This window comes from Carcharhinus amblyrhynchos, chromosome 4 (assembly GCF_965287045.1).
Source record: "Carcharhinus amblyrhynchos chromosome 4, sCarAmb.v2.hapA, whole genome shotgun sequence".
Classification (NCBI taxonomy): domain Eukaryota; kingdom Metazoa; phylum Chordata; class Chondrichthyes; order Carcharhiniformes; family Carcharhinidae; genus Carcharhinus; species Carcharhinus amblyrhynchos.
The window spans coordinates 81,271,387-81,291,535 of record NC_137327.1 but is presented as its reverse complement, the minus strand read 5'-3'; the positions used below and the strand labels follow the sequence as shown (position 1 = coordinate 81,291,535).

General features: G+C 38.4%; 1 protein-coding gene across 5 annotated transcripts in view; it reads right to left on the bottom strand.

Annotated features, from left to right (window-relative positions):
- Positions 1–8,983: 8,983 nt before the first annotated feature.
- The window catches only part of stag2b (STAG2 cohesin complex component b), a 152,308-nt gene continuing 141,142 nt past the window's right edge, over positions 8,984–20,149 (bottom strand). For 4 of the 5 annotated variants that reach the window (XM_080187416.1, XM_080187419.1, XM_080187415.1 and 1 more), the window contains exons 30-34: positions 17,022–17,205; positions 14,344–14,451; positions 12,726–12,852; positions 12,570–12,647; positions 8,984–10,370 (exon numbers count right to left, since the gene is read on the bottom strand). In XM_080187416.1, the coding sequence (XP_080043542.1) occupies positions 10,347–10,370; positions 12,570–12,647; positions 12,726–12,852; positions 14,344–14,451; positions 17,022–17,205 (521 nt within the window). In that variant the 3' untranslated portion in view covers positions 8,984–10,346. The remainder of the gene's footprint in view (positions 10,371–12,569; positions 12,648–12,725; positions 12,853–14,343; positions 14,452–17,021; positions 17,206–20,149) is intronic. The other variant, XM_080187418.1, reaches the window with a different exon arrangement.

The following is a 20,149-nucleotide window of genomic DNA, read 5'->3' as shown; positions in this document are numbered from 1 at the left end:
TTTACCCTTTAAATAGTCCCTCCTACTATTATTCCTGCCAAAGTGGATAACCTCACACTTGCTAACATTATATTCCATCTGCCAGGTCCTCACCCACTCGCTTAGCCTATCTAAATCCCTCCGCAGACTTTCTACACTCTCCGCATAATTTGCTTTTCCACTTAGTGTCGTCAGCAAATTTCGACACCCTACACTCAGCTCCCTCCTCCAGATCATCTATATAAATGGTAAAAAGCTGAGGCCCCAGCACCGATCCCTGGGGCACTCCACTGGTCACCAACCGCCAATCCGAATAGCACCCATTGATACCTACTCGCTGCCTCCTATAAGACAGCCAATCCTCTATCCACTCTAACACCTTACCCCCAACTCCATGCCCCCTAACCTCCTGTAGCAACCTTTTGTGCGGCACCTTATCAAACGCCTTCTGAAAATCGAGAAACACCACATCCACTGGTTCCCCTCTGTCCACCGCACTAGTCACATCCTCATAGAACGGCATCTAGACCTTTAGATCAAGCCATAGAGAAGGTGCAATGCCTGCTCCAAACAGCTTAGATCATGTAGGTCAAGATCAAGACAGGAGGTGAGAGCCGTGTCTTGTCAGCTTGGATTGGGAATGTCTTAACTTGTGGAGACTTGGAATTGGACTTTGATTGGATTGAATTGGATATATAAAAAAAAAGGCCTGACTATTCGTTTTCCAATTGTAACACCAAAAAATTGATGCTTTAACCAACCGCCATTAATAAAATCAAAATACCACGATCTGTGGACAGAGAAACCGAGTTAATATTTCAGGTCTGTGACCTTTCATCAAAGTGGGAAAGTTAGAAATGCAGAAGGTTTAGAGCAAGGGATGGGTGGCACAAAGATAAAAGGCAAAATACTGTGGATGCTGGAAGCCGAAAAAAATGCTAGAAATCTCAGCTGATCTGAAAGCATCAGTGGAGAGAGAGCCAACGTTTCAATTCTGGAAGACCTTCAGAGCAGAAGTTTTTGAATAGGTAACCAAAGGCAGATCAGGGATTGAAGAACAGAAAAGATGGTCTTTCAAAGCCAAGAGGAATACCGATTTGGAGGCGGGGGGGTGGGCGCCTAAAGTGTGCTGCTAACTGAAAGCAACCATAAAAACAAGCAAAGTGAAATAAATTGGGGGCTGAACACCTGAAAGAACAAAAAGGTTGTGTTAAAACATCTTTCAGGTGAACATTTTACAGAATTGTTAGTGCAGGACATTTCACCTAATGCGTTCTGCACATTTGGTGCTTTTCACATCTTCATTTTTAATATTTCTACCTATTCTTTTCTCCAAAAGTCCCAATTTCTCTAATATATCTCCTTAACAGAACCATTCTCGCGACCCCTTCTGCGCTCTTTCCAATGCCTTCACGTTCTTCATAAAATGCAGTGCCCAGAACAAAATACAACACTCCAGCTGAAGTCTAGCTGGTGTCTTATACAAGTTCAACATAAGCTAGTCACTCTTATGTCGTATTATTATTCTATTTAACTGCCCCACTATTATTCTATTAACCGCCTCACCACCTTGAACGATTTATGCATATATACATTCAGGTCCCTTTGCCACCTATCTGCCGATTCCATGAACTTATCTAAATCCTTTTAAAGTTCGATACCATGCTCACAGTTCACAACGTTTGAAATTGTTCTCTATACACCGAGGTCTAGATCATTATCAGGAAAAAAAAGGTCCCAACACCAGCCCCTCAAGAACTCCACTACAAACCTTCCTCCAGCCTGAGACATCCACCAACCATTACTCACTTTTGACCAATTTTGTATCGGTGTTAGTACTGTTTCACTTATTCCACAAAAAGCTGATTTCAAAATGAGTTTCAAGAAGTGCATTATTGGAATGCTTTCAATGACTACATACAGCACATCACAGCCATTAATATTTTCTAAACTATAATCATTGCAGTTAATGTAAGACACAGGAACCATGTTTGAGTATGGAGCTGAATGAACAGATTTTTTTTAAAAACTGATGTTGGTTGGCATATTAATTACCAGGAAAGGCAGTAGGAACAATCACTTCCATACTTTGAAATAGTGCCAATTATTTTCACCTGAGGGGCTGACTGTACTTCAGTTTGATATCTGAGTGACAATAGCTGCAGCAGTTCAGCACTCACTTCTGCAGAGTCATGTGAACTTTGACTGTGTTCAGTTATCTGAAACAGAGCTTTGACTCTTTGGCTCAAGTATGTCACCACTAAACCAGACTGATGTCAGAACATTAAATCAAGACCACCTTTGCAGGACAGAATGGTGACCACGCAGGAGAGAATATCTCTGAAATGGAAATTAATTCATATTCAGAATAGATACATTTCAGAATTTAAATAACCACATGATTTCAACTATTGTTTTTGAGTTGAAACTTTGACAAGAGAAAGATCAGGACTGTCCGACTTGCTAATCAATAAAATCAATTTACAAATTTATTACACTCCCTACTTCACCACTCAAAACTGTAATCCAGCTTCTTCTCTGTGGAGCAAAATACTCTTGGGTTTGACCGAAACCCAGTAAGAAGTCTCACAACACCAGGTCACAGTCCAACAATGTTTATTTGGTAACAAACGCCACTACTTTGTCAGATGAGTCCAGGAGCAACACTCCGAAAGCTAGTGGTGTTTATGACCAAATAAACCTGTTGGACTTCAACCTGGTGCTGTGAGACTTCTTACTGTGTTTACCCCAATCCAACACCAGCATCTCCATGTTTTGACTGAAACCACCATCTACATGCCAGAATGCAAAGGATCCATACATTGATTGCTCCCATCTCTTCCTTATCTTACATTATTTGAAAAAGTAACAGAGCATTAGCAAGGATAACACAAAAGGCATTTGATAAGATGGACTCATGACTGTCAGAGTATGAACAGTATGGTGAGAAGCAGTAAAATGGATGTCAAGCTGGCTATAAAACTGTTGGATTAAAGGTAGCTACTCAAACTGACAGAGGGGGGAGGTGGTGTTCCACTGGGATTGGTGTTGGGGCTATTCATAATTTACATTAATGATTTGAACTTCAGAATTGGAAGTACAATTTCAAAATCTGCAGCAACAAGTAATAGAGGAGGAATGTCATAAAATACAGGACGACATTAATAAGCTTGCAACCCTAAAGTGCTTAAGTGGCAATGAATTTCAATAGAAATGATTGTGTTAAGATGCATTATAAGAAGAATGAGGAGGCCACACACTGCTTCTATAATAAAGACGCTAAGTAAAGGACAGGAACAAAGGGATGTCTGAGAGAAACACAGATCACCATAAGGTTGTGACACATTAACAAGTCCATAAAAAAAAATCAAATCCCTGAGGTTAATTTCTAGAGGGAAAGAACTAAAAAGTAAATTATATTAAACTTGTATCAAGCCTTAGATTGCACTTAAGGGTACTGTGCACAGCTCCAGCCTCCATGTTAAAAATGATATGCAGTAGGTCCTCTCAAATACTTTCAAAGTTGTGGGTGCATTCCTAAAAATCCTTAATTGAAATTACTGTGAATTATCAGTTCCCATGGGAATCAATAGTAAAACTGGAGATAGGTTCTTTCAGACACTTCTCACCCAGAAAAAAAACAACATACAAGTTGAAGTACTGTATCATTTGTAGTGGTATACATTCCTAGTTGTAACAAGCAAATCGCTAAATATAAAATAAATACTTGCTAGTTTAGGACTTTTCTCAGCAGAAAACAAACAGAAAAACAAAATAAGCCAAAGTGTGCCACATTCATAAATGAAATACCTGCTTAAACATAGAAATACAATGCATTGTAAATGTAAATACGTGTAAAAAAAATTACATTCATCCTGTTTCAAATCTATTTAGCTTCACCCAGTAGCAAAAGTTGGTCAGTGCAGGTTGTTCAAAGCTGGGAGTAAGACAAGGAGTAGCTGAAGAAGCTCCCAGTGGTGGTAACAGACACTGGGGACTTTGAGGGCGCAAATGGGGGCAGGGAAAGAAAGACAAAAGGGGGAGCAGATTTAGGACTGAGTTGATGAAGAACATCTTCACCCTGCCAAGTGAAGCAATTGAGGCTACCTCGTTCAATGTTTTAAGGCACAGATAGGTTTTTGAATAGTAAAGGAATTAAGGATTATGGTGAGCGAGTGGCTAAGTGGAGTCGAGTGCACAAAAAAATCAACCACGATCTTATGGAATGGCGAAGCAGCTTCAAAGGGCCAAGTAGCCTACTCCTGCTCTTAACTTTTATGTTACATTCTTATGTTCTTAATTCAGAATCAAGGATGGGGGCATCGTCAGGACTTAGAGGAAGAAGGGCTTTAGCAGTGAGGGTGGTAACATGGGTAGGGGGTAGGTGGCTGGTGGAATAGCTACTAAAGAATCTACAGTGTTATTAAGAACGGGGTGTGGGAAATAAGAGTAAGAGGGGCTTCAGCCGAGGGGCGAAGCACTGGAGAAAATGTGTATTTTTTTTTCATGTGGGCCACAGAAGAGGACATTTTTGGCAAACAAGGTTAAGTTGAAACTTGCAATGCTAAATGGATATATTGTCACTAACGTCACTACTTCATAAACAATATTAAAACAAAACAAGATCGAGCGAAAGTTAAGCAGGGACTTAATGTAAAGTCATTGAGGAAAAGATTTAATTTGACGACACTAGGAACTAAAAAGATATATTAATCAGGAAGCTCTTCCTCTAGAAAAGATTGAATGACGACTCCATAGAGGACAGTAAAATAACTTGATAGGGTGGATGGAAAAAGTGGGAGAATCTAACACTACAGGTCATGTCCCCAATAAATCCAGTAGGAAATTCAGGAGCAACTTATTTATCTGAACTCATAAGAACGTGGAACACACTATATCATAAGGATTAATTGAAGCATACAGCATAGATGCATTTAAGGGGAAGCTAGATAAGCATAAGGCAGAAAGGAGTAGGGTATGAGATTGCTTTAGATGAGTAAAATGGGAGGAAGCCTGTGTGGAGATAAAAGTCATGATGTGGAGATGCCAGCCTTGGACTGGGGTAAACACAGTAAGAAGTCTCACAACACCAAGTTAAAGTCAAACCAATTTATTTGATAGTAAACTCACAAGCATTCAGGGTTTACCCCTTCGTCAGGTGAATGGAGCGTTCTGGCCTCAGACAGAGCATATAACAGCACACGCAGTTAACAGATAACTGATTAGAATGCAAGTCTTTACAACTAACCTGCTATTCAAGTCTTAAAGATGCAGACAATGTGAGTGGAAAGAGCATTAGGCATAGGTTAAAGAGATGTGTACTGTTTCCAGACAGTACAGTGAGTGAGGTTTTGCAAACCCAGACAAGTCACGGGGGTTACAGATAGTGCGACATGAACCCAAGATCCCAGTTGAGACTGTCCTCCTGTGCGGAACTTGGCTATCAGTCTCTGCTCAGCAACTCTGCGCTGTCGTGTGTCGTGAAGGCCGCCTTGGAGAACGCTTACCCGAAGGTCAGAGGCCGAATGCCCGTGACCACTGAAGTGTTCGCCAACAGGAAGGGAACAGTCTTGCCTGGTGATTGTTGAGCGATGTTCATTCATCCGTTGTCGTAGTGTCTGCATGGTCTCCCCAATGCACCATGCTTCGGGACATCCTTTCCTGCAGCGTATTAGGCAATGTTGGCCCAGTTGCAAGACAACAACTGCCAGTTTCAGATGCAATTTTACAACTCATCCGCTTTATCCTGGACCACAATGTCTTCACCGTCAACAACCAGTTCTTCATCTACACAGAGTAGCCATGGGGACCAAATTCGCACCTCAATATGCCAACATCTTCATGCACAGGCTCGAACAAGACTTCTTCACCGCACAGGACCTTCAACCGATGCTATATACTAGATACATCAATGACATTTTCTTCCTTTGGACTCATGGTGAACAATCATTGAAACAACTATATATGATGACATCAGCAAGTTCCACCCCACCAGACTCACCATGGACTATTCTCCAGAATCTGTTGCATTCTTGGACACACGCATCTCCATCAAGGACAGTCACCTCAGCACCTCACTGTACTGCAAGCCCACAGACAACCTCGCGATGTTCCACTTCTCCAGCTTTCACCCTAAACACGTTAAAGAAGCCATCCCCTACAGACAAGCCCTCCACATACGTAGGATCTACTCAGATGAGGAGGATCATGACAGTCACCTCCAGATGCTGAAAGATGCCCTCATAACAGGATATGGCACTCGACTCATCAATCGACAGTTCCAACATGCCACAGCGAAAAACTGCACCAAACTCCTCAGAAGACAAACACGGAATGTGGTGGACAGAGTACCCTTCGTCATCCAGTACTTCACCAGAGCGGAGAAGCTACGACATCTTCTCGAGAGTCTTCAATATATCATTGATGAAGACGAACATCTCGCCAGGGCCATTTCCACACCCCCACTTCTTGCCTTCAAACAACTGCACAACCTCAAACAGACCATTTGTAGCAGCAAACTACCCAGCCTTCAGGAGAACAGTGACCACAACACCCACACAACCCTGCCACAGCAACCTTTGCAAGACATGACAGATCATCGGCATGGATGACATCATCACACTTGAGCACACCATCCACCAGGTTCACGGCACATACTCTTACAACTCGGCCAACATTGTCCACCTAATACGCTGCAGGAAAGGATGTCCCGAAGCATGGTACATTGGGGATACCGTGCAGATGCTACGACAATGGATGAATGAACATCGCTCAACAATCACCAGGCAAGACTGTTCCCTTCCTGTTGTCAAACACTTCAGCGGTCACGGGCATTCGGCCTCTGACCTTCGGGTAAGCGTTCTCCAAGGCAGCCTTCACGACACACAACAGCGCAGAGTCGCTGAGCGGAGACTGATAGCCAAGTTCAGCACACGAGGACGGTCTCAATCGGGATCCTGGGTTCATGTGGCACTATCTGTAACCCCTATGACTTGCCTGGGTTTGCAAAACCTCACTCACTGTACTATCTGGAGACAATACACATCTCTTTAACGTATGCCTAATGCTCTTTCCACTCACATTATCTGTATCTTTAAGACTTGAATAGCAGGTTAGTTGTAAAGACTCACATTCTAATCAATAACCTGTAAACTGTGTGTGCTGCTGTATGCTCTGTCTGAGGCCAGAACTCTCCATTCACCTGACGAAGGGGCAAACCCCAAAAGCTTGAGAGTTTACTATCAAATAAATTGGTTGGACTTTAACCTGGTGTTGAGAGACTTATTACTGGAGAGAAAAGAACAGGACAGACTAGCTGGGCCAAATGGTCTGTTTGTGTTGTGCATTCAGAACTATTATCAATTATTAATTTCATTGCACAGTGTGTTTATACCTTGAAAATACTGCCTTAAATCGCAAACTTCAGACATAATGGAATCTTTGAAATGAAGTACATCAAATTTTTTTCTGAACTGTCTTCTTTCCTAAACATGATTCATGCTGGAGTGGATTTTGTCGCAGCAGTCACGTCTCTCTTTCTTCACAAGTCAGTCTGAGGTCAATAGGCTGTTTAATTGGATAGCATCAAAATTGAGCTGATCTTGTTCTCACCTGGGAACAAATACGCACTATCCACTAAGCTAAACGTTACATTTCCAGGCCTTCACAAGACGCATTTCTCATGTTTTGCACCAGAAAAAACACTTGCTTCCAAAATTACTGTGACTTAACACACAGATGATATTGTAATGTTGCCCAGTGTTTCTGTTGATATGGAAATGGCTCGTGTTCACCTGATCTTTATAAAAAAATATAGACGGACTTTGCAGCTTAAGGTTATAAACCATGAATTAGCTTTATTGAAAGCAAAAATTAAAATTAAAGCCAAAAGATCACTGAACTAGAACACTCAATTTTCACTTCATGAATATTTTGAAGGCGTGTTTCTTCTTCACAATTAGGAGGTTGCTGCTTACTCGGTTATCAGAGAGGATTACTACTATTTGATCGAGCATGATGTACTATCTTTCCTAATAAATACCTAGAAAGAATAATGAGTTTTGCAGCAAAGAAAACCTTTCATAGTTGCATACCGCTACTTTGCTTGCTTTCATATTGCTACAGTAGGGAAACATTTCTGATTCATGTTTTGCATCTTTAGCAATGTTCATTTCCAAGTTTTGTTACAGAAATACAAAATTAGATTGTACAGCCTGTCAAGCCACCATTCAATATGATCAAGGTTAACCTTGGGCTTCAACGCCACTTTCCTGCCAATTCCCCAATATCCCCTGATTCTGAGACACCAGAAACCTGTCTAGCCGAGCCTTAAATTCTAGCCCTAAATTTATTCAATGGTGCAGCATCCACAACCCTACTGAGCAGAGAATCCCAAACACTCAACCATTGAGTGAAGTAATTTCTCCTCAACTCAATCTGAATGCTTGGCCCCTGATCATGAGACCATGCCCCCATGTTTCAGATCCCTCAACCAGCAAAAACAACCTCTCTGCATCTACCCTACTAAGCCCCTTCAAAATCTTGTATATTTAAACTGGATCGCCTCTTATTCCTCAAGGTGAGAAAATATGGGCCCAATTTACTCAGCCTCTCATAGGGCTATATCCTCATCCCACAGACCTTTGCTGTGCCATCTCCACTGGAGCACTCTGAGCACCCGTTTGAATCCAATATACAAAGATACATTAAATGTTTTTTTAAAGTATAAATATGCTCATTCTGGGCATGTTCCAAAGGTTCAATCCTGTTCATTTTCAGATTACATCAAGAAATATGTACATCAATTTAAAAAGGTTAGTTGCTGCAAATACAGAAGTAGATCTTATTTTTCCTCCCAAAATAGGAATTGCAATTTTTTAAATATTCATTTTGTGGGATGTCAGCATCACCAGCAAGGCCAGTATTTACTGCCCATCCCTAATCGCTCTTGATTTATGTATACTTTTCTGCAACATCACTGTACAATGAATACCATTGCACAACCTTATAGGTTTAAATTTTATTCAAAAAGTTACTGTTTCATGACATAAATACAAATCAGAACAGTACAATGAACAACAAAATATGGAGGACAACAGGATAAGGTAAATATAAAACATTTCTGTTGGTTGAAAACATACAGTTTGAAGAACTGCCTTTACAACGAAACAAACTTTTTTTTAAAAAGTAGAAAAGTCTGCTTTCACTGATTTTTAAAAATCGTATATACAGTCCTCAGCAGTTCTTTAACGCAGTGGTGTAAGGAACACTAAAGGCAGTACAGCCAAATATGAGCAATGTTTTTTTAAGTGTGTAAAAGCAAACTATTCTTCAGAAGATAACCATTATTCATGGCATATCCAATGAACTAATAATAAAATTTAATGCAATAGCCAAGTTTTTATTTTTGGCAAATAAAGCAGAGTATTTATCCAATTGAAATAAAAGACGATTTTTGCAGCAATTGGAGTTCGGAGATTATGTACTGCAAGCAGTTTAAGGCATGGAATGATTTAAAGAAAATAATTAATAGATGAAAGAAGACCGGCAAGAAGTGTCATGTACATCTTTTTATTATAAGTTAATGTCAACATAGAGTTGATAAAATAACCAGCTGCCAGAGTACTGCAGAACAATGTTGAAAAGCGTTCTATGAATTATTAGAAACTTTATAATTATGACGGAAAATTTACCATAAAAATTAAAAACATGAATCCAAATTTAAGGGATAACATAAATGGGTAATTTTCTTGTTGTCTAGTATCTTCAAACTAATTTACATTATTAAAACAAATTGTACTATGACCAGCTGTAGTTCATTTAACCTGAAGATTGCTTGCAAAGACAGATGTGAATAAAATATAAAATACAAATTTAAAAATTACTTAAGCATGAATATCCATGCTATTTTAGACGCTGTTAATTTTATTATAATTTTTAAACCTCGTCCTTTCGTTTGGAATTTCAAAGTATGAAAAACTGAACAAGATTCGCAATTATAAAATCAGCACCAATCATATATATATTTTTATTTAAAATTTAGTTCCCTATTCCCAAACTCTATCAAGTCAAATAATTGTTTAGAGAAACTTTCAAACATACTACACCAAGCTCATTTAATCAGAGACACAATACAGTGGCACTACTGGAAGGAATTTAACTTGCTTCCATAATTTTACAGTCTCTTAAAATATCAATTTATCAGGCAACAAACTGCCTCTTCAAAGCACTTAATCTAGGTGAACAGTGAACAACTCCATTAAGCATTCTCCTGAAAGGAGAAAATCTGTACAGTTTTAATAGTTTAACTGCATTAACCAAAATATTTCTTTTAAAACTACCTCTCATATTCATAAAATGACATTTTCTCAGAACATTGAAACTCCAAGGACCTAAAAGGGATAGGAAAACAGCCTTTGTTAGATCAAGGGTGAAACAAAAATGACAACTAATGTAATCCTGCAAATCAACTTCGAAATAATGTAAATACTTCACAAACAATTAAACATGTTATGATAAATAATCTTCAAAGAATTTGAACACATAATAAATTTATGTTTAACAAGTGGGCTTATTTCTCATCTATTTAGTAATTTTGGAATAATATTACCTTAATGGTTATGGTTCACTTGCCATCTAGTGGACATTTTGCACAACTACAATCAAAGCTCATTAGAAACATGTATCCTGACAGTACAGGAGGTGGCCATTCAGCCCATTGACCCTGCATCAACAACAATCCCAACCAGGCCCTATTCCTATAACCCCTGGACACTTAGGGGCAATTTAGCGTGACTAGTCAACCTAACCTGCTCATTTAGATTGTGGGAGGAATCCGGAGCACCAGGAGGAAACCCACGCAGACATGCAGAGAATGTGCAAACTCCACACAGTCGCTAAGGCAGGAATTGAATTTGGATCCCTGGAGCCCTGAGGCAGCAGTGCTAACCACTGTGCCACCCTCAATTGAAGCAAATACTGATGCAATGGATTCAAATGTTTAGTAGAAGTCAGGAATGATTTGTGCAAATAATCTTCACTGAGTGCATTGAACCACTGTAATTTAACACCTGCGAGAATGACAGTTGGTTGACTAACGATTGTTAAGATTTAAGATACAGAATGAACCAAGTTTTGATACAGATGTTGAACTCTGTTGGAAGACAGGACATGATTAGTCCAAGCAGCAGTTGTTGGCAGCTGCTCAGCTGGGGAGCTTGGACTGTTTGTGAATAGAGGCTGCAGTGTAGCCTGGCCAACACAGTGGGATGCAGCCTTCAAAGATCAGCACAGCTGGAAAAGGCAGCCAGAAAGACTGGATCTGAGAACAATCAGTAAAAGAACTGGAATATCGTGCCTCTGGCAAGGATAGCACCATGGAAATCAAGGAGTAACACTGCTCTTTCCTGGGAATCAGGCTAGTTCCTAGGAGAAGCTAAAATTCATCATGAGGAAGACAAGTGTTTGAAGGACTTTGTGATTCATAAATTGGCTCAGTTGTCCAGAGTTTGTAAAATTGGTCTTATAGTTATATCTACCATTTTAAGCACAGGTGATTGCTGATATTCATCCACAATTTGTCTATTAATTTATTTTACCTCATGTTAATTCTAGATGTTCATGTATAGGATAGATGACATTCAACGTTGGCTTTGTTGTCTCTTGTACAGTAAAAAAAACTGTTTGTTTGAAACCATGTAATTTATTCTTAGTAAATAACTGGTCGCTAATTGGGTAATAATGCAATTCAAACATATTAAGGTTTCTTACTGTGAATAGTACTTCCATCAAAAGTACAACAAATTATTTGATAAAACCCAATTTCATTATGTTATAGCAGCCAATTCAAAACACTGCTGCAAGCTCTCCAGGCCAGGAAACTTAATTCCTAAATAAGTTCACCCAAATAAATATATTCCTGTTAGCTACTAGAACACTTGAAAACACCAACACACAAAAATGACAGGCAGGGAAGAAAAACAGCCTACAATGACTGAAGCATTGAGACATTCTCCACTAAAACATTGAAAACTGCTTACGGAAATATAAACAAAAGTTTAAATTTCTGTACTTTTTTCACCATCAGATTTATAGATAAGAATTACCACACAAAGTATAACATTTGTTTCTCATGGAAGATTGTAAAGTTAATTTGAAGGATTATTATTAAAGATCCTCTACCCACTCCCAACAATCCATATTTCAATGTATGCTGAATCATAAGCTTCACTTGTTGTGGACTGGGGGATCATTAAATATCTAGGACCAAGGACTTGGGTGATTAAACTACTAGCAGAAACTACCAAAATTCACGCATGTTCAATTTTATCCGTTTGAGAGCAACGTTTCTGGAGTGTACAACCCCATTTCTTATAGATAATTTTATTTCCCCATACTATTTGCCCTTCCTCCACACTTCCATCAAAAGGCACTTATTTGATGTTTTTCTCCACAACGTGGCTGAAACTGGGAGTCAGGATTCTAAAACATCACTGCTTCAATGCACATGTCACCTGTACCACATGGACATCTAAAACATTATCATCTTTAACCTACGATTGTGAAGGCTAATAGAAGACTTTTAGACTCACCGAGTCATCCATTATTGAGGCAGGGTCAAAGAAATCTGGTTTTAATTCATTTCTTTCACGTCTATTCTTTGATGGCGGCTGGAAAAAAAATTTGCATTCAGAATTTTTGCTTACATTTTAAGAAGTTATCTAATTTTTTTTCTTGCATCTTATTACCAGATCAATGTCGATGGTGTCAAAATCCATGCCCTCATTAAGATCTTCAATACGACCCTCCGATGACATCATTACATCTTCCACTATCGGTTCCTCATCATCCTCCATCAAACCTGTGCCACGTCGACTAGAAAAAAAATAATCTATGAATTTTTAACACCAGTAGTTATTTTCCTGACCCATGCATCAGAATGTTCAGGAAAAAGAAACAATTAAGCAATTAGCAGCTACAAATGGACAATGGGGGTGTGATGAATGCACATGGACTCTGCAGCCAGAAATCAAAGTGAAATAATGGGCCCCTTGATGAGCCAGAAAAATTAACATCTTCTGCCAAATGACAGGTCTTTTTATTAAGATTAGATCTTTTTCCACCATGTCCAAGTTGCGCCAACCTTTTAGAGGCAGTTAACTCAATACAAATATTCTAATGTGAAAAATAGAATTGTTAATCTGCTCTTAGCATTCTGACACCATGGCTAATACTTGCCACAAGTTACTAAAAAGCACAAGAAGGTTCCAAAGGTTCATTATAAAAACAACTTTTTAAGGAATACATCTTTTCATTTAGTGTTTTGGATTTGTAAATTGAATGTACAAAGTCCTAATTGTGGCAGGAGCATTTTTCTGTATTCTTCTGATCCACTTATCTATGAGAATTGAAAAAGGTGCATTTTTAAAAAAGCATTCAGGTACAGTACAGAAACCTATTCTGATCTTTGCTTCGTAAGTTCTGCTTTCGTAGCTATTTCCACAAAGAAACCAATGTGAATATAGGATGAGCACATCAACTGCAGATAGAGAAGCATAAAGGTTAGTGCACCATGGTCAGTCATTGTAGATCTTATTTATGACTTTGATTAGGGCCATTTTAGTGCTGTGATGTATCAGAAACCTGACTACAGAGATTCAAAGCTCAAGATGTAGTAAAGATAGAATTTGGGCAACCACAAAATATTCAAGGAGTTTTGAAGTTGGCGATGGGCTGATAGGTTAAGAACGAATTTTCTTTTGAACAGAGGCAGATTTGAAAGGGATGGGAATTTTTTTTCAATATCAGCTAGCATGGGAGTCTTGAAGGAACACTGGATGGTTAGCAATATATAGAAAACAAACAAGAGATGGGGTTCAATAGCAAGATGAATCAGAAAAGGGCATGGGAAGAGCTTGGAAAGAAAGTGAAGAAAGATAAGTTCACAGTACGGGCTGGATTGAAAAACGGAGGTTTGCAACAGAGGCAAACTCCTGAGCTAAGACAGAAGGCTTTAAGAAGCTGATTGCAAAAAGATGGACAAGAGCAGCCAGGGGTTTATCTTTGCATTTCAACATATTCCTGGGGCAATCAATAGTTTTGGCAGAGGAAAGCAGGACCCAGAAAAGCTTGATATGGTTCTGCCAGATTTAGCAATGGATAATTAAATAAACTATGCATTATGTATGTTCAGAAATAGAGGGGACGTTGGTAAAGATCCATGTGAATGGAAATTAATTTCTTGAGCAATGTACATGTATGTACAAACTGAGAAAAACAGCTTGGCCATGGAGAAGACAATGGTTACTAACTTGACTGTTAATATGATCATGCACAATGTCATTATAGCATTTCCCTCAGACTTACATAGCATGTTGCAGATTGGATCTTAATTTAACGTAATTCATTGCAGCTCGTTCTTGTTGCCTTGCTTCCTCTTGTTGTCTCTGAGCAATCAACCAAGACATCTGACTACTGTACAAATAGGATAGAAACATCTGGTAAGTTGGAAACAAATTCTTAATTTTCATTAATTCCAGGTTAAAGAACTCCAAAGTAAAACTGATTTCTGCTTTATACCGTAATAACTGCACTTACAGATATTTTAGTTCATAGGACAAATACTGTTTAGCTTTCTCATTCAAACTTTCTGTAGACATTTTCCAAATGAAGCACTTCCTAGCTTCCTTGAAAGAATCTAAAATTGTAGTCTAATACTTATTTTCAAAGAAAAATAGCTCAGGATTAGGTTTAAAATATTCAAGTATGGGTGGAGCAATTTTCCCTGGATATAATTAAACACTAAAGGAGGTTTGAGGTGAACAAGATGTCTGAGATAATATGCCAGTTAAATCTGCATTTCCTGCAAAATACCATCTTTAAGGACTTAAAGCTTGCACTCGGAAGTGTTATTTGGAAGATTATTAAGCAGCTGATTGCCACTTAAATTGCTTGCTCACAAGTATTAAGGGAGCTGCACCGTAGCATTTTAGTGGCAAGCACTTGAATTAACTCATTCTGCTCATAACAATCATCCGATAGGAGGGGAAATTAGTTGTTGTAGAAGGTTTCATGTGTTCCTGTGAGGTACATCAATCACCTTTTACTGTTCACTTGCTGCTCACATTGGGAGACTGCCTCGGACACTTTGTCATATGTTCACAAATACAATATCAATGTTAATTCTGTTAATTATCTGAGGACTTGACCTAAAAAGAGCAAGCGCTCTCTGCCACTCTACAAGAGTCACCAGGAAAAAGGAGTGCATTGCCATCTGTGTATTGCTAGAGAATCCCCTTAGTCTGCAGGAGGAATGGGAAAGGACTTTAGATCAGGCTGAGTCGCATCAATTGCCCAGGACAGCAAAAGTAGACTCCCTCTCTGCCTTGCAGGGAAAGGATATTACTCCCCTCTCTGGACCTCTCCTGGCAGGATTCCAGTGAAGCTATACACTCACTCTCAATTCCTGGACAATTCAGAAATGAGTTGTGTGTCACCTTCAATAAAAGCTTAAATAAACTGCTCATAAAAAAACTGAATCTAATTAGCACTTACATCCTAACCTGCAGATAGTTAATTTAGCATATCAGGAAAGCTCAAATGACAATTAGGAATAAAATTCCCTGCTAAAACCAGACTTTCAAACAGGCACATCTTATTAAAACAGCATCCACTTAGTGATCTAGGTCACTGAACTGATAAACCACAAACCTAGAGCAAGTCCTTGACTCAAATCCCATCACAGTAGATGGTGGGATAGAAAAATTACCCTGAAACAGACATGGGTGAGCTGAAAAAAAACTCCATTTAAGTTGCTATTTTCACCTTTGCATAAAAGTAATCCTGTTGGTCTTTAAAGTGATTACAAATTCAAAGGGAAGATACAAATAACTTCATCAAGCAATAGAATCCAGAACAAAAACATCTTAAAATTAAAGCACAGCCATTTAGGGCTACAATTAGGAAGCACTTTTTCATATGAAGAGGAATACAAATCTGGTATCATCTAAAAAGCTGGATGCTAGGCCAAATGAAATGTTGAAAGGCCACAGTGTTGGGTATAGGCATTAAGGCATATGGAGCAATGGCAGTTAAATGGAGTTAAGATACAGATCAGCCATGGTCTAATAGAATGGCAAAATATGTTCAAACAAATGACTTCTGTCTGGCTGGTAAATGGCTACAACACTGCTTCAGTACAGTGAATTTTTTTTTAGGACAAAGTGTTTTTTTTGAAGGGCGGGAGAGCAGTGATGGAGAAACAAAGAGAAAGAAAAAAAAGCAAGAAAGTAGAGTGGGAGTGAGTGTGTTTTACATAAAGCGTAAGAAATAGTATGTGAAAGAGAAGATAAGGCCATCAGTGCAAGAGAACAAAACATTTCAATTTCAGCAAAGATTTGGAACAACATTATTAGATGTAAAGTAAACATCAATTGTTTCTCAAAGCCAAATCAATTATCATATTGTTACAAATTTCCAACCCACAATAGGGCATTTAGAATGAGAATGCTAATTTAGTACCAGTTTTGAATTCAGTATCCTACTATTGTGAACCTTTATCCATAATATGCAAAATCAATGCTAACTTCACTGTGCCTCACAACAATCTATCTGTAAATGCCGTATTAGCCACAGTTATATATCATTGGCAGCTGATTTTAGGGACAAGTTAAAATGGAAAAAATTAAAACTCCTTTTGTTTTGAGTCATTTTCAGGCACCTCTAAGATCATCTCTGATCTAAGCATATTTAGGAAAGGTCACAAACACAACCTTTGATTTCTTAATGACCCAGGAACTGATCTCTTACTTTTTCTGTTTTAATTTCTCAATACACCAAAACTTAAATTAACTCTTCACTTCTTACAATATAAAATGTAATTGAACAGAAATACTGTCATAATGGAATGAAGGCATCTTTGTTTTTTGCAATTGAAAGAATTGACATTAAAAATGAATTTGTAGCTGTCAGTTTTCTTGCCACCATAAACAACTGTGGGAAGGATGAAAAGTATTCGTAGATAACAAACCAAACTCTACACGTACTTGTAGTCCACAGCAGGTTGATGTTGTTGAGGCATTTGGTATACCCCCATGTAACTTTCTTCTTCAGGCCTCAACCTTTTGGCTTCTCTCATAACAGTGGAAGTCAACTGTGGGGTTTGCATCATGAGTGGTGATTGCAAACTATGTTCTCTGCTGATCCACGACCCATCATTGCTTTCTTCTGCTACAAAGTACAAAGAATCTCAGCTTTTTAAATTTTTACAACATAACCTAGAAAACCAATAAAATGACTGTAAAAGTAAACTAGGGCGTGCTTAATTCATCTTCTCTCATCCTCCTTCCTCTCAGGGTCCATTACTATACAATTCCTTGCAACTGAGGTGCTTTTGGGATAGCTCACAACTGCTAATGTTAGTCTAAAATTAACCCTGTCCTCCATTTTTTCTCCAGAGTAGCTATGGAAGAAATATTTGTTCTGAACAATCTGACTACAACTGTAAGTCACTGTGGGGTAATAATTTGCTTCATTAATTGGGATAGCACACAAAAAGAGTAATGTTTAATTTCATCAAAACATTAAAATATCAATGAGCAGGAAATGCTACAGCATACTTACACAGCTATGAGGATATGCAATACCAATGGAAGCTAAAGTTTTAATGCAGTGGTATTGAATATTGTGAGCACTTGCTTGATGTCCTGGATTCACATGTACAATTCTACATTCAGTAGGCAGTTTAGCATACAGCCCTTACATAGAGAATAGAGAGAACAGGTGTATAGCAGACAACTAAACTACTCTTTCAGAATTGGGACCAATATATGGTCCAGAGTAGATTTTTGAAATGTAATCCTTCCTTTGGATGGCCATTTCGTGATATCAGCAGCTGGGTCATTTTTAAGCCAGTGCAGATGGAGCTCTGAATTTGCACTTCACTGTAATAAAAATGTATCTTTAATTTACATCAGTTGAAAATCTTCATTGGGAAAGGGGCATGGTGGGAGACAGAGGCTCTCTTTGAGGTAACTGCATTTAACTCAAGCACGCCAAAGGGGTTTACTAATCACAATGATTAAAGAGGAAAAACAAAAGTTCCATTCCCTACCAGACAAGATTTTAATAAAATGCATTAAATCAGTTAACAGATAGTGTTTGATGTTTGGGTCACAAGAGATACAAACATTTTCTGTTGAACCTTTGCACCTCCAACTGATAGTGCCACTGTTCAGTGGGTACAGTTAGACTCCATACTGCAAGTCAGCAATGCAGTGACTGATTACAGTATTAGCCTCGGTTTCTAAAGGGATCTTTGCATCTGTCGTCTGCGTGATGAGGACTTAAACCAACACTTGTCTGATCAACTAACAATGGTTCATTTACTTAAGGAGATGGAGTTCTTTGAGGCTGAAATACATGCAAGGTGCATGCAATAAGAATTTGGAACATAGCAGACTTCATCATACATATCTAAGCCAGGTGCAGATATTTCACCAGATATTTGGAATGGATTGTTTGAAGTAGTCTGGAAGGGTAGACTGAGCACTGAAGGAAAGGATGCTTCTTAGCTGGCTCCAGATATCTCTGAAAAATGAGATTATAATGGGAATGCTAGGTCCTAGCTGGGTAAACAGTAGACAATTTATTGGCGGGATACTGCAAAACTTTAGCAGGTGGTCTCAATGTTTTGGTAGTTCTGAACCTGCACCGAAGATCTTTCCAAAGTATCTTCCGACAGGAAGTGCATGTACACCTCATATCAGGCAACAAACTCTGATTTCTAGTAGCTTGAGTTAGAGACCCTTCAGTATACAGGAGCATCTCCCCACCTAGAACATTTGTCAGTGCAGAGGAAAAACCGCAAAAATTACAAAATTCTCAAACACATTCCAGAATATAATGAAAGATCTTGAAATTGAGCCTCTAGACCAGACTGCCTTGTTTTCCCAACCAAAAGAAAGGTACCCTGCGATAACTGTCTTTAATGAAATCATTAACTCGTCCTCCTTAAATAACTGATACATTTTGGAGAAATTTCCAATCCATGCTTCATGGTGCAAAATAAAAGGTTCTCTCTATGCATGTTTAATAAAATTGTTCTTTCTATGCATGTTTTATCATCTGAAGGAAGTCACCAGTCATGACAAGTTTTACCTCCTACAATGAGTTTATAAATATATCTGTAATGCGAAACATTGAAATTTCTGAAGAGAGTCAAAATTCAGGTTTAATTGGAATAAATGTATCTCATACATGAAACATCCTTTCCTCCAAACAATAATAAATTTTAAAAGTTATAAATAAAACACAAACAAAATGTTTTAAATATACACATTATTTCATTTAAATTAAAATGCTAGCTTAACACTGCATAGGTCAAATTTGTGAATTGTTAACTACAATGATGAATATATCAGACTATGGGTGTTTGGTGAATACACATCATAACAATATTTTACAATGCATTCACTGATGAAAATAATCGTTCAACAACAAACCTTGTCATCTGACAAAAGTGGAAAAATGCAACATCGGAAATACTTTGCTACAATTATTAAAATCTCAATTTTATGATCTTATTGACCCTTGTGCTGAATTACTTTCTTCCTCTGGTAACTGCTAGTCATTAGAAAAAGAGAAATCAGTTATTTGCAAAGTAATCTGTCAAATGTGGAAACAATTACTGTGTCTGCTACCCATATTTTATATTGAGGATACAGAATCATTTAACACAGCAGTATTTTCATTATTTACTTCTGATATGAGAAAAAAAACAAGTGGGTAACTATGCAAGAAACATCAAGGTTAGCAGTGAAATACTAGTGTGAAATGTAGTTTCAGAACCACAATTTTCTTTTACACTTCCGAAAACCAGAACTAGGGGGCATAGCCTCAAAATAAGGAGAAGCAGACTTAGGGCTGAGGAGGAACTTCTTCACACAAAGGCTTGTGAATCTGTGGAATTCCCTGCCCAGTGAAGCAGTTGAGGTTACTTCATTGAATGCTTTTAAGGCAAGGATAAATTTTTGAATAGTAAAGGAATTAAGGGTTATGGTGAGCAGGTGGGTAAGCGGAGCTGAGTCCACGAAAAGATCAGCCATGATCTTACTGAATGGCGGAGCAGACTCGCGGGGCCAGATGGCCTACTCCTGCTCCTTGTTCTTCTGTT